This window comes from Ammodytes marinus (genome assembly GCF_949987685.1).
Source record: "Ammodytes marinus genome assembly, chromosome: 15".
NCBI lineage: Eukaryota > Metazoa > Chordata > Actinopteri > Uranoscopiformes > Ammodytidae > Ammodytes > Ammodytes marinus.
The window spans coordinates 7016874-7031119 of NC_137219.1; the positions used below are offsets into that span (position 1 = coordinate 7016874).

Below are 14246 nucleotides of genomic sequence, written 5' to 3' on the forward strand. Positions count from 1 at the left end.
GTTGCCATAATGATCGGGAAGACGGTTTAAATGTTTGCCTCTTCATTGTAATAATTTCTGGACTTTTTTTTTAACCTGCTGAATAAAGTTAACGTTTTGACAGCAGTTACTACAGAAATATAAATTACGGCATTTTCAATTTTTTATACCTTTTTCATATGAATGTCTAGTTGTGTGATGATGCAAGTTTGAGTGTGCACGTGTATCTGCTTTATGACAAACTCATCACATTAACTACACTCCACTAATACTATAAACCAGAATAATGACAATGATGCTAACACAGAGCAGAACAGAGAACTGAATGAAAACATAACATTTAGAACGAGGAGCCTCTTTTTGTCCCTCATTTTTCTTTACACAGTATAACAGGTTGTTAAAACCTTATACTTATAGCTTGTAGGATAGGCTTACTGTACAAATCTCAAAAAAACTAAAAGTTTGAGATCATCTATTATCGATTTAGATTTTTTCACCCACAAGATCCTAAGAGAACTGAAAATATTCTTCTTAAACTACTCCCATAACTTTATCTCATATATTTCCTAAAAAAGCAAACATTGCTTATTTGAGATGAATGGCTGCCCCCAAAGGACAAAGTTACACTTTGTACCAGAAGACAAAAAAGTGTAAAGGTAACTTTAGACCTGACCTCTGTCTGAATCAAAATAAAACATCCTCTCTGGTTGACAGTTACCTCTGTAAAAGACACATTGCTTCGCTTTTTCTCCCCCCACGAAAGACACAAATTCACACACAGACAAACTATATCCAACAACATGCTTCACCATATAGCACTTCATAAAAAGCTTCTCTCCTTCTTCTACTGATGCACATTCTTTACCCAGCACTTAATCACTTGCTGTTGTTTTCTTCAACAAATTTAGATGTAGAGTTTCATTCCAAAATTAGACAAAATGACTGTTGAAATGAGAGTAAACTGACAAAATCTCACAACAAGGTTCACAAGAAAGGTGAAGGACAAATTTGTGATTAACAATGGATGTATATTTTTGAATGAAACCCTCCTTTTCTAATCTCTCAGTCTGTGGTCAATGACTTCAAGCAGTTGGACCATACCACCATATTTCAACTACAGCTCTGCAGTCCCTGAGCACCTACCGTCATTGCACATAAACATTTTAAATATCCCTTTACGAACTAAATAAAGTGAAATAAAAGCATTTTTCTACTTTTTTACTACGACCTTATATCCTTACTTACTGTGTTCATTTTGTAATGCACAACTAAAACTCAGTGCCAAGTTCATTAGCCTAATATTTAAACATCCTGAGGTGTTTCCCTACACTTGAAATAAATAAATACAGAGGCTACCAGCTAGTCACGCGTGTTCAGTTAAGTTTTCAATGGGGTAGGAAACAACAAGACTTGTCTCATTGCGTTTGTAGCAGCCCCTTGGTTTTTTCTACTAATCGCACAGCCCTCTTATTTGCAAAGGTTGCTCGCTGAGAGCACAATAGCAGCAGTACATTGTGTGACTCAGTGAGTGTGTTTACATGCTAGCTTCAGAACATGGATGCGCTAGTAAACACACTCAGCGTGAATTCTGAGGCAGGACTCTTCTGACACCCCAGCTGTAATCATAAACCCACAAAGAGCTGGCATAGCGTGGTATAGTACCTAAATCCAGACACGAGTGCAACTTCATGCAAAACTTATAAAAAATAAATAAATAAAATAAAAACACTAGCGCTAATCATACAAAAGCAATGACAGGGAACATGAAGTGACATGAGGTCATCTTCACGTTGGGACGGTCCAGTGTGTTTTACAGTATTTTATATACAGAATGATCTGCTGCGATGGAACAGTGGGAGGGGAAGCACAGCAAGCCATTCCTTAGCAGTCATGGGAGAAATCATTGGGTAATTACAGCAGGTTTTGTTTACAGGACAACATACACACTCGCTAATTAGATACATCTTGCTACCTGCAAGGTGTGAAGAAATGTTATTTTTTTCACATAGTGAAATCCTGTTAGATAACAGCATGCATTACTCTACGTGCTAATGCCAGGGTTTGTCTTTGTTGTTGTTGTTACTGATTCTTCCCATAGGTTGACTGTATGTCCTTGCAGGGTGGAATTGTGTTCTCTTCTCCTTAATGCTTCTGAACTCTCAATGTGCCTGGATACACAAACAGCAACACACACACACACAACACACACACACACACACACACACACACACACACACACACACACACACACACACACACACACACACACACACACACACACACACACAGAAGAGCAAATTTAGACTGCATATGTAATTTAAAAAAAAGACCACTATAAAGATCCAAACAACTACTACTACTACTACTACTTTGTTGTTTTCTCATGATGACGGGTTAATTATCTCGACATAAAAATATGTTGGTTAATGGGTAATTGTTTTGTTTTTAAACCAAGTTATTTATTTCATTATCTAGAGAAAACAATCTGTGGTAGTTTTATTTTGGGGAAAAGGAGCTTATTGTCTCAAAATAACAAGATAGTTAATGAATAATCATGAGAAAATTATTTTGATATCTTGAAATAACAAATAAGTAAGTAAGTAATGACTTTTGATTAAGAGAAAATGAAATTCAACCATGGCTATTCTAGTATTCCATACTTTATAATTTATGCATTATATAATATTATTTAATTAAATTAATTTAATAAATAATGAATTTACTACTACTTTTTGTAATTCATACTGCTTCAGCTGCAAAAAAGGAAAGACACATGTAGTTAGACTTACCTCTGTCCCCACCGTTCCTCATGTGTGTCTCCTCATCCTCTGCCTGATCATCAACTTTAAAAAATAAAACTTGAAAAATCAGTGACAATGTATTTGGTGACTATATCAAAACTCAAAACATATAAAAGGAAATGTGTTAAAACCAAGTGTGAGAAGGATGAGCATGCATATAAAGATATCTATTGCAGAAAAATCAGCAATGAAATGTTAGAAATAACTCAAAGTGACTCAGGAAACTCAGGAAACAAATTTGTTTTAAACATAATCCAGATGATAAAACAGACAGAAACATGTGTTATTGACCAACCTGAGTGGAGCTCTTTCACCAGTGATGACATGGTGTTTGTAATTGAGTCAGCAGCAACTAATAGATCATTTCGAAGATTTCTAGGTACACCTAGGAAACAGAGACATTTTGCAATCTTATTAAAAACACATGTGGCCTTGCGTTGAAACCATGTGAAAGTATGGACCGGCAAAATAAAATAAAGTGCATATCCTGGTGGTAGAATCACTGCATTATTGTTGGAAGTATGATTTAAAAGTTTAGATTGTTAAATAACTTTTCAAACATATGTCTGTCTCAGTGTGTTCTCGATTGTGAATGAGTTTTATAATAAAAGCCCTATAATGTTTGAGGTGTTGGTGCACACTCACCCTGAGCAAAGGCCTCAAGCACATCCCCTCCCACACCTGCCAGGCAGTCCTGGGGTGTGTGTGTCGGGGTGGAGCCAGCCGAGGTGGAGCGTATGGGCATGGGCATGGAGCAGCCGGCACCGTGACTCGGGGAGGAATGAGGGGAGCCTCCAGACTGGGACTGCAACATAGAAAACACGTGCAAAAGTTAAATAATTCATTGGTATTATCCTGTTTGATCTGTCAGCACACACTACAGGGTTGTTTTACCTCGGTTAGTCTTGAAAAGGATGTAAAGAATGGTTGGATGTTTTGGGAGAAAGATTGAAACCCATCATGTGTACAACAAAAACTTGTGTTTTTTACTCTTCTGTATCATAACATTAAAATGAGTGAGCTTTAATATGCATATTTTTTTATCTTGACTTTATCGTACAGACATAAGAGTGGGGTTGATCTTCTCATCTAAAACATGGCAAAATAAATATATTTCCCAAAATGTCCAAACATTCCTTTCCACAGTTTTTTCCCCGCAATAAATCAGACAATATGCCTATTTTCACCTTCACATTTCAAGAATTCTCACAACAATTTGGGGAAATTGGTGATGGGTTATGGGTTTGGCGAATGATAAACACTATATCACAAAAATAATGAAGACGCAAACAGATTAGCTGACCAAATTTACTGAGATATATTGACTCAACTAATAACATATTTTGTTATTTTAATGACATACTAGATTCTCTTTCGTATAGAAAGTAGTATATCTGGGATTCTCAGAGACAGAAAAAAACAAACTAAAATTCAACAATCTCTACGTCCATTAAAGCCAATTCTGGAACAAGTTCGCTTCAATGGAAGATGCCTTGATGCAATCACAGCTTGCAGCTTTTGAAGGAGATGGCCTTTTTGCTTGTAAAGATGACTTTTATTAAAACACAGACACAGATGTGACCAATAAGAACTTAATCCTTACAGGGAGAACAAACAAAAAACAGGGAATGGGAAACCTTCTGGAAATCCTATACTGGCTGTTGGCTATACTCTGCTTCTCTATAGTGCACCTTTACTGCATGGGGGGAATGAGAGCCATGTGTGGGCGAGCAACTTGGGGGCCTTTTGCTTTGGACGAGTGATACATCTCACTGAGAAAAAGGATCCGTGTGTGTGTGTGTCTGTGGGACTGGTCCAGGCCCAGGTCTATGGCTCGGTGCCAGGCAGCAGATGGCCGGCCAGACTGCAGTCACATTAGAAGGGAGGTTGTTAGTGCCGATGAAAGGAACAGGTCCAGGACATTTGGGCAATCAGAAAATACAGTTCTCTCAACTTGTTTTAGTCCTGAGGAAACTGACTGTAAAGATTTTGTCTATAGTTTTGCCTCTAGTGGTGCTAGCAAGGGAAGTGGTGATATGAGAATATATCAGTGTAAACCAGTTAGATAGTGGACTCCTGTTATCTTGATCCTTTTTTTCCTCTTAAAATCTATTATAAGAAACCTTCAATCATCAATTGATGAGGGGAGCATAGTAGCATTGAACTAAGTGCTGAGTCTAGAGCCATTTTGTATTAAGCTATGTGAACTGAATTAAGGGCAACTTACAGCCTGCTTCTGCTCCTCATCCTATCAGCCAGCAAAGGGTAAGCAGTGAGAGAGAGCAAGAAGAGTGAGAGCAACAGAATTAAAGTAGCGGAAGAAAAAGAGGATGAAGACGAAAGGGATTTCTATAGGGGTGTCCCCGACTAAGAATCATATTTGATACATATATATATATATAGTTGAACTTTATTTATTGGTCAAATCTTACTACAGTCAACTATTCGATTCATGTTTATTTTTTTCTGCTCATTGATCCATATTCTCATTTGCGACATCGGCTTCCATTTCCCCAATTTTTTAATAACAGTATAATAGGCTGATATTTACACCAATAGGCGAGGATTTATTGGGAGAAACCAAGCAATTCCATGTACAATCAGACATTCAGCACCCCCTTATAGCAGGAATAGAATAATCCTTGTTTCATCACCACATTTTGCGACTATTCGACTGTGAATCGAATCAGGCTCCCTTCGATCAAATCATAGAATAGTGGACTTTTCGGGGTCACCCCTAGATATCTGCATGCATCACAAGGCACCTTAAAATAGCTATGAGGAACTTTTAAATATTTCTGAAACAGTCTAATTTTTCCTCTGATGATCATAAATTACAAGTAACAGCAAACGAGACCATCAGTGCAAAGAATGCTATTTTTATATAGTTTTTCTTAATGCCTTCGTAATGGGTACGCTCACCCAGGAACAACAGCAGGTGTAGTAAAAACACTACTGTTTTTGTCCAAAGATTTAAAACAAAATGAAAGTTTGGAGCACCTTTAACAAAATCTAAAAATCACTGCAAAGTTTTAAAGAATCAAACATGCCATCTTTCATCTGGAAAAAAACAAACATAATTATGTTAACTAAGATTGCCTAAGAAATGCCTGTGAAGAACAGCTGATTTGGGACAATGGGTATCCATCATGGGATATCTACAATACTGATCTAGAGGCCCCTTTTATCACACTTTAATCTTTTAGTAACAGGTGCTGCCTGGTCTTACCTTTAGCAGCCTCATGAGTCCCTCTAGCTGCACCATCAGCTCCCGCCTACTCTCCTGCAGGGCCGACATGCGCCTCTCCAACTCATCCTTCCTGTGTCTGCAGCACAAGGAAATCATTTAGTTTAGTTTAGTATAGTTTAGTTTAACTTTACATACAAACAATATAAAAAACATAGTGATAAAACATATAAGTACATGTGTGTGTGCAGCAGAAACCTGTACAGGCCAGTCTGAAAACCACAACCAAAAAACATTTTAATATTAGATAACAATATATCAAAAAATTAAATAGATAAATAAAACAAAAACAATGCTAAACAATCAAAGAAATCAAAACAATCCAAAAAAATACTCCCCCAAGAAATACCAGTATACCATATAGTTCTTGGACACATGAACTTCAACTTTGGGCATAGTATTTCTTGTGGATCTCCCAGATATCTGAACAGAATAGTTTGTGAGGGGGTTACTTTTATATATTAAAGGTCTAATATTTCAATGTTCAGCTACAGACACATGGAAACTGTGTGTTGATGATATTAGATATGTATGCCGTCTGTTATATTCTCTGGATCCTGAGCTGACAGTTTTAAGAGAGCTGTACAATTATGTATCCCTTTTACTGATCTCTTCTGCAAAGAGAAAGCTGCTCCAGGAATACAACCTCAGCAGCATCACTCACTGTTAACATTCAGAGCAGTACAACAAGTATGATGGGGATAATAGGGATAGTCTGAGTATGTAAAAAAGTTTAATTCCATTGTTGAATAAAAAACAACCTGGCCCCAGATGAATATACTGTAAGTTTTAAGTCCCTGTTGAAAGGGTCACAGTAAATATCTGGCTGTCTCTTTGATGTAATTCATTATTATCACCCTCTGGTGTTCACAAGGTGTAACTGCATTTTTCTTAAAGCCTCAAAGAACTGAAGCAATTACGCATCTGTTTGGAGTCATCCTATGAAAAACACACAAACATCTGCAGACTGTTAACACCTCGGCTCTGTTATGTATCCCCCGGGCTGAATGTAGCCGGGCTTCAAACACAGAGCACTACTTGAGAATATCCAGGTCTAAAACCTGGATGAAAATAGGCTCTGTGAGGTGAAACATACTTCTATATAAGTTTGTATACAACTGGGAGAATTGAAAGGTGGAATAAGTGCATCTTCCTATGATACAAACCAATACATTTTCAGTTTATTTGCTATGATTTTTAAAGAAAAAATTAATATAATGATTTATTCTGGTATACAAAAATCATTTAACATGCAGAAGAGTGACTGTGTGGGGTATGAAACTGAGTATAGTTATGCCATAACTTTATTTAATTAAAGGGCACTGAAGGGTGGCCTATAATTTATGAACAATTAAATTGTAATATCTTTGTCCCAGCTGTTGGCTATAAACCTCACTGTTGGTTGGTATTAAGGCCGGACCTGACAAACAAGTAGTAATTCTGGGAATTAAGTGTTGCAGCCCGTCCTTTTAGGCTGAGTCTCTTCCAAGAACTGAACTGGAGTGTTTCAGCATCCTGCCAGCATGACGAATGCCCACGCTGCTGCTGCTGCCGGTGAAGTTAATTCAAAATCAACCTCCTGCATTAGCAAGACATTATTTCTCCTTGAAGGATGAGTCAAGCCTACATAAATACAACAGCTCAAAGTAGTTTTACTACTCGATTTTCTTAAAATATGACTCCTGGCCCTGTTGTTGTTATTGGGGAGATGATGCTGTTATATGAGGTGTCATGGTTGGGCAGGGACAATACCTGAGGAGCCGCAGTTCAGTCAGAAGTGTGGGGTTCTGCTGGGCTTTCTCTGGGGTCGGCTGAGACGCCTGCTCATGCTCCAAACGCAGCCGCTGGATCTCCTGCAGGATCTCCCTGAAAAAAGTTGTTCAGTCAGTTAATAAACAGCAGTAGTGGAAGGATCGCTGAAATTCTTTAATCAACTTTAACTAGTAATACAGCACTATGTCACAATACTCATATACTTTCCCAATTCCAGTCTTTACGCTAAACTAAGCTAAGCTAAGTTAACAAACTGCTTGCCGATGTGCTGAAGTCACACTGGTCAGATACAAGAGAGTTATCAATATTCTTATCTAATCCTCTGCAAGAAGGCCAATAAGTCAATCTTTTCAAAATGTCAAACTATTCCTTTAAATATTTTATGCTAGGTTGATTATCATATGTATTGCATGTACAATCTGAATCTGCAAGGTGATTAGTATTCATAGTTGTCAGATTAATGTCATGAAGTAAAAATAGCAATATTTTCAGAGAACAGTAGACTACAATGTTAGAGTGGCATAAAAAGTAATACTCAAGTAAAAATACATTAGTATATTAGAGTACAGTAGTTGAGTTAATTCAACTAATAATACTCTAGTTGCACTGGATTGTTGCCAATGAATGACTGTTGTTTAAATGATAGAATATACCTGTTTTTGTTCTCCAGCTCTGCAATCAGCTGTCTCTGTTGCTTATTCGCATCGAAGTTAAAACTCAAGTCTGTTGGAGGACATTGTTGCTGAAAAACAAAATAGATCAGAGAATGGCATTAACAACGGTGGGAGAGCAATGGTCAAACACAACATTTTTGACTGACTTCTTTAAAAAACAACTTTGCTTTGGCTGGACAGCCAATAGACACACAAGCTGCTCTTAATTAGATTGTCTGTGTGTTTTTATTGTAGTACTAAACCAGACTTGCTGGTACCACATTGACCATAGATGTTGCCAAATCACCCAGGCTTAAAAATCTTAAGAATTACAGGTTAAAGTGGCCACGAGGAACTTTTAAATATCTTTAAAACAGCCAAATTTTTCCTCTGATAATTAAAATGACCTTTAACAGCCAACAGTGCAAAGAAAGCAGTTTTTATATAGTTTTTATTAATGCCTTTGATCTGGTCGCACACCCAGTCCGATTTTCGGCTTGCGCATGTAGGCTCTATGGTCACATATTCGTATTGGTCGCAGATTTCAGTGTAGCGCAGCAACGCGATTTGAGTAACCTATCCCTCCAGGTAAGGAAAAGGGAGCCTTGTTTGAGACAGAATTTGTCGTCAAAATGGCAGATAATGGGGCAGAACCATCAAAGAAAAAATTCAATGAAGAACAACTAAAAGCTAAAAGGGAGAGTGATAGACGGGCGGGAGGAAGGTGTTGCCAAGCAACGTGTTCACAATTTAACGGGAGTGAACTAGTCCTGCAGTGTTTACTCCTAAGTGAATGAACGGTACTAAAACAAAGTTTACTTTGCTTCATCATCAGATGACCATTATTCATCTGAAATAGTCATTATTTACAACATCATAAACACATTACCTCATCGTGATCCATACTGCCGTCTCTCGTTCATTCACTTTCTGTGAGGGCACGGAATCTGTCAGCTCCGTGAGAGTGGTTAGTGACACTGCATCAACTCATTGCAATCAGGTGTGTGTGGCACTGACTGGCATTAAGTTGATGCAGTGTCACTAACCAAACCACTCTCACAGAGCCGAAAAGATTCCGTGCCCTCACACTTTCAACACGGACATGCACTATATTGCTTCCTTATCATTTGACACTCACACCGGACTGCACGCGCTAGAAAACCGCTTTACGACAGCTGGCGTCATAAATATACTACCGCTTTTGTCCAAATGGGCCGCCAGCCATTAAAGTTCCTCGGAGCCACTTTAACTGTTAATTAAGTTTTAAGTACCTGTTAATGCTTAGTTATTATGGTTAGTCAATGATTGGTTAAGCATTAACTATGCTTAGTTAAGCATACTTGTTAGTTAATGCTTATCGTTAATGCATATTAAACATTAACTAAGCAGTTATTAACGATGAGTTATTGCTTTGTTGATGCTGATTAAGCATGAACCAAGCATTAAGTAACAGTTAGTTAATGTTCCCTTATTGTAAAGTGTTACTGAATTACAACTTTAAAGCAGATGACAAGTGTTTCTCATTTCATCATGTTTTAAGAGAACTTCACTTAGAAATAACACTCATTTATGAGTGTAACAGTCTCAGACAGACTGACTTTTACTGTATATGCAAGTAGGTTTTTTCCACTGCAGCTTCAACCATTTAAGTTCTGCAGCCACAACGAATTGCCTAACGATATCCTGTCAAAGCATTAAATGTGAACTGCAAGTTGACAGCGGCCCACCACGGGTCGGCCTGAGAGACACTTACTGCGGAGTTGCCCGCCTCGGCTGCCAAGCGGGCAGCGTAGCGAGCGATGAGGCGGTGCTCTTCATCTAGTCGACTGGGACTCTCCAAGACACTGTCCAAAATTATAGAAAGAGAATTACATCACACACACACACATACATACATACATACAGCAACATTGACACTAATGTGAAAATATCTTATATAAGGGTTTTTGTAAAGTCAAAGTAGTTATGTAAAACAATTTGCATTTAACAGAGAACTTTATAATTCAGGCGACCTTCTTCTACAGTATGACACTTGGCATTGACTCCAGTGTGTTTAAGAACAGTCCGAGCTAATTGGTCATAACAATGCACTGAGATGAATATAAGAAAATGCAGAATTTCAAATGCATTTGTAACCGTGCCAGTGGCCTGTTCGGTTCCACTTCCTCACTGACAGTAAAAGTCGAATAAGACACAAGAATTTAAATGATCATGGTGGTGGCATATGGTGCGGGCAGATGAAGTGACATATGCAGTCTGCAATGAAGAGTGAAGGAGAGATGCTTGGTGCAATCTAACTCTGACTGGAGTTTAGCGATGATTAAGACCATTAAACCCAATCTGGTGTTCACACCTGCCGCTTCAACAATCACAGTCCCTTCAGTTTTTTTTTGCTTTGTTTTTTTGACTACCCAGGCCCAAGGCAAACACGAAAACATCCCTTTAATAGACATTGGTATAAAAATCTTATCTTCCTATAGCAGATTTTTAAAATCTGCCGCCAGCGGGATGAGATAATTTTAGCAGCTCCAGCTCCTACCTCGCTTGTTTCACGGCAATTTTTTTTCTAAGCCCCAGCGATGATATCTGAAAATACTCTGTGGATCATTCGGCTTGTTTCAAGATACTTTCACCTAACTCAAAAAATGTGTCTTCAATGGGACATTTTCTAAATAATGTACAGCCTAGTCCTTTAGCTGCCGGACAATAGACACAGTTGGAGGTTTCTTTAAAGTAATGCTAAAGAAATGTAGTGACCCCGCCAGAAGGTCTTCTGGAGCTGAACAGGGTGTCTGGATCCTCAGGCTATTGGTAATGAAGGTTTAGGTTTTCCTGGCACCACCTGACTGATTTGCGCCAGGCTTTGGACAAAGATACACAAACTGCCTTCAAGCCCTTCCCGAACTGGCATCTTTCCCAGCTACTTTCATCTTTTACACATTTGAAGATTATACCACCCACAATATCTCAGACATCATTGGCCTTTTTTTTGGTTGGTGTTCTTATTTGCCCCATGACACTATACCTTTCACAGGCCAGAGAACCAGATTAGCTTCTCGTTCCTGATTGGCCCTGCAGCCTCTATGGTTGATAGCATGTGTGTTAGGACTGGACATTGTCAACAGTATTTTTTTCCGAATTTGATACATACTAATACATACTATCTAATTTGTTCATTTCTAAATTCTAATTTGATAATTACCATTAATCAATGTTGGATGGACTTTTTAATTGACATAAAGGGATAATCATCTCACAATATTATTATATTTTTATGCTCCAGTTTTTCTGTACTCTATTTTGATTTTGGATGCATTTAACAGTTGTTGTTTTTCTGGTAAATGTCATTCTCTGCGTTTTTAACTTTTTATCCTCTCTATCTTGTAACTTAACCAATAATTACATCAGCCCACGATGTGACAGATCCACATTAAATCCTGGACAAATTGAGTGTTTTTGCTATAAGTTACATTCATTCAGTCTTGACGTAGTGCTGCTGATTCATGTTTTAGTGGCACAGCAATCCCTGGCACCATATTAACATGAATAAAAATTATGTCAATGAGCTCCAGAAGCAGGAAAATTCAGGAGGAGAAAATTGATTTGGAGAGCACTGGTGTGGAATCAGGACTCTGAATTGGCAGATAGTCCCTAACATATGTACGCACTAACAGCACTGGATTCACACACTAACACACCTTTTAAAATGAAATTAATTGAATACAGCTCTTGAGCTCATAACCATTTTAAAGCTTTGTGAACTAAATGTATGATAAATGTACTGCTATCTTTAGTGCCTTGGTAGCCAAGTTGTAACTGCACATGCCATATATTCACTACGTTGCCGGTTCATTTCCAGCCTACGATGTCATACCCCCGCCTTCCTAACTTTCAATGTGCCCAAACAAGGTGAAACTACTAAGAAATAAATCTTAATTAACTAAGGGCCCACTCAAACTAGGGCCGTTTGCCTGTTCCGTGCTGCAGGAAGATTCAGCACGATTCCCCCCTCCCCACTCCCCCCGCTGGCCCGTGGTCACACTGCTCGTGGCCTGGGCACGATTGCACCTTGCCTACGTCACCGTGCGCGTTTAGGATTCGGAGCGCAGTCTACTTGTAGGCTATACGACTGTTTGTGAATATTTTCATCCGGCCAAATTTGCATCAAATATTCCACTTCCAAATTAGAGCAACGAGAATCCTTAATCTATTGTTTTTTTTTTTCAATGTAGCCTTGACGTAATAGGTCGCGATGGACAGTCTCATATTTGTGCAGCACACTGTTTATTATTAATATAACGGCCCGTCATCAGACCATACGTACCGAATGGTTTTATACACATCTATCACTCCATCAAGTAATCCAAGTCAGAACTTTTTGTATGGGCAGAGATCGTTTTTTTAAGTGTCTTTATAAAGTTTCTTGTTAAACCTTACTGTAGGCTACTGTTTCCTTATCACCAGGCCGCGGAGTCCCGTTGTGTGTTGTTTTGTGTTCGTCTCCACCGCCATGCGTAAAGACAGTATTATGACAGCTGACGGGAGGAAAAAGAAAAAAATCATCTGACGAACGTGAGTAAACACGAAAACCGTTTTGCTTCGCTTTCTGCGCTCACCTATTTAGCTCTCTCCCTCTTTTATTAGCCCACACCTAGGCCTACACACACGTTAATTCTCACACATTTTATGTAGCTACAGTCCAAGTGGTGGGCAATTCTGGTGCCGACTTAATGGACAATGGCAGCGGACCTTAACGGACAATGCATCCTTAATAAATTCACGTCAGGAACGCCGCCTGTGCGCTTGCTTGTGCGCTTGCTTGTGCGCTTGCTTGTGCGCTTCCTTGTGCGCGTGTCATCTCATTAGCATCTGTACTTTGGCCATGGCACACCTCTCCCAAGTGTGCCGTGGCCAAGGGGCTGTTCCGTGCTGGAATACGGATGGCGTGGTCACACTAGCCAAACGTTCTAGACTTTAGTATGCAAATGAGCTCGGGCACGGGGCCGCGGCCCTAGTGTGAGCAGGCCCCCAGGATGCTGCCTTCTCCGAGCAGCCAGCATGGACTAGTGGCCAACCCATTGGTACTGCATGCTGTGAATGGGAGCTTATTTTCATGGTAGCCCTAAGGCAGATTTCCCCGTCCACACAATACAAGCGGCGAACAAGATTGTGTTGCCGCAAAATTTTTCTGGATATCAATCATAGGCTCAAACTTATCTTGAGACCATATACTATTAAAACTGAATTTTTTTCATTTCAAAACGCCACATAAAGCGTTTTATTAGCCCAACGGCTTTTAACGGCTTTCAGTTTGTTTTCGAGGGAGGAGGAGGGAGCGGCACGTCATACACTTGGGCGTGCCAGGGCTTACATGAAAGCAATATGGCAGCTTCCTTGTTGCTTCTCTGCGCCTGAGCAGCTTTCATAGGAATGAATGGGCGCCATTTTTCAGTACGGTGTCCATTTCTTTATATGTCCATGAGTGTGAGTGGCCCCTTAGGAACTTTTCAATATCTAGTTAACGCCAATATGAACCCCTTGTTTTAAGTTTCCTTAATTAGCATTTATAAGCTGTTTAAATATGTTTACTTAAAAAATGGGTCAATAACAAATTAGTAGCTGGTAGCAGACACAAGTCGTTATTAATGTATTTGTCTACTTCCCCTTAATCTAAATTCTATGAAGCACACATCACATAATTAAAAAATATTCCAAGTCTTAAATAACGACACCTTCTGAAAGAATCCCAAAGTGCTCACCTCAGCTGTGTTTCCTCTCGGTCTCCCATTTGGT

The 14246-nt window shown here is 39.0% G+C and overlaps 1 protein-coding gene across 1 annotated transcript in view; it reads right to left on the minus strand.

Annotated features, from left to right (window-relative positions):
* Positions 1 to 14246, minus strand: part of dtnbb (dystrobrevin, beta b) — a gene marked incomplete at both ends in the record, with an annotated part of 35405 nt that overhangs the window by 6917 nt on the left and 14242 nt on the right. Inside the window, 8 exons of the mRNA XM_080042230.1 lie at positions 2769 to 2822; positions 3076 to 3165; positions 3426 to 3585; positions 5008 to 5028; positions 6010 to 6106; positions 7780 to 7893; positions 8454 to 8542; positions 10207 to 10297. Of these exons, the coding sequence (XP_079898356.1) occupies positions 2769 to 2822; positions 3076 to 3165; positions 3426 to 3585; positions 5008 to 5028; positions 6010 to 6106; positions 7780 to 7893; positions 8454 to 8542; positions 10207 to 10297 (716 nt within the window). The remainder of the gene's footprint in view (positions 1 to 2768; positions 2823 to 3075; positions 3166 to 3425; positions 3586 to 5007; positions 5029 to 6009; positions 6107 to 7779; positions 7894 to 8453; positions 8543 to 10206; positions 10298 to 14246) is intronic.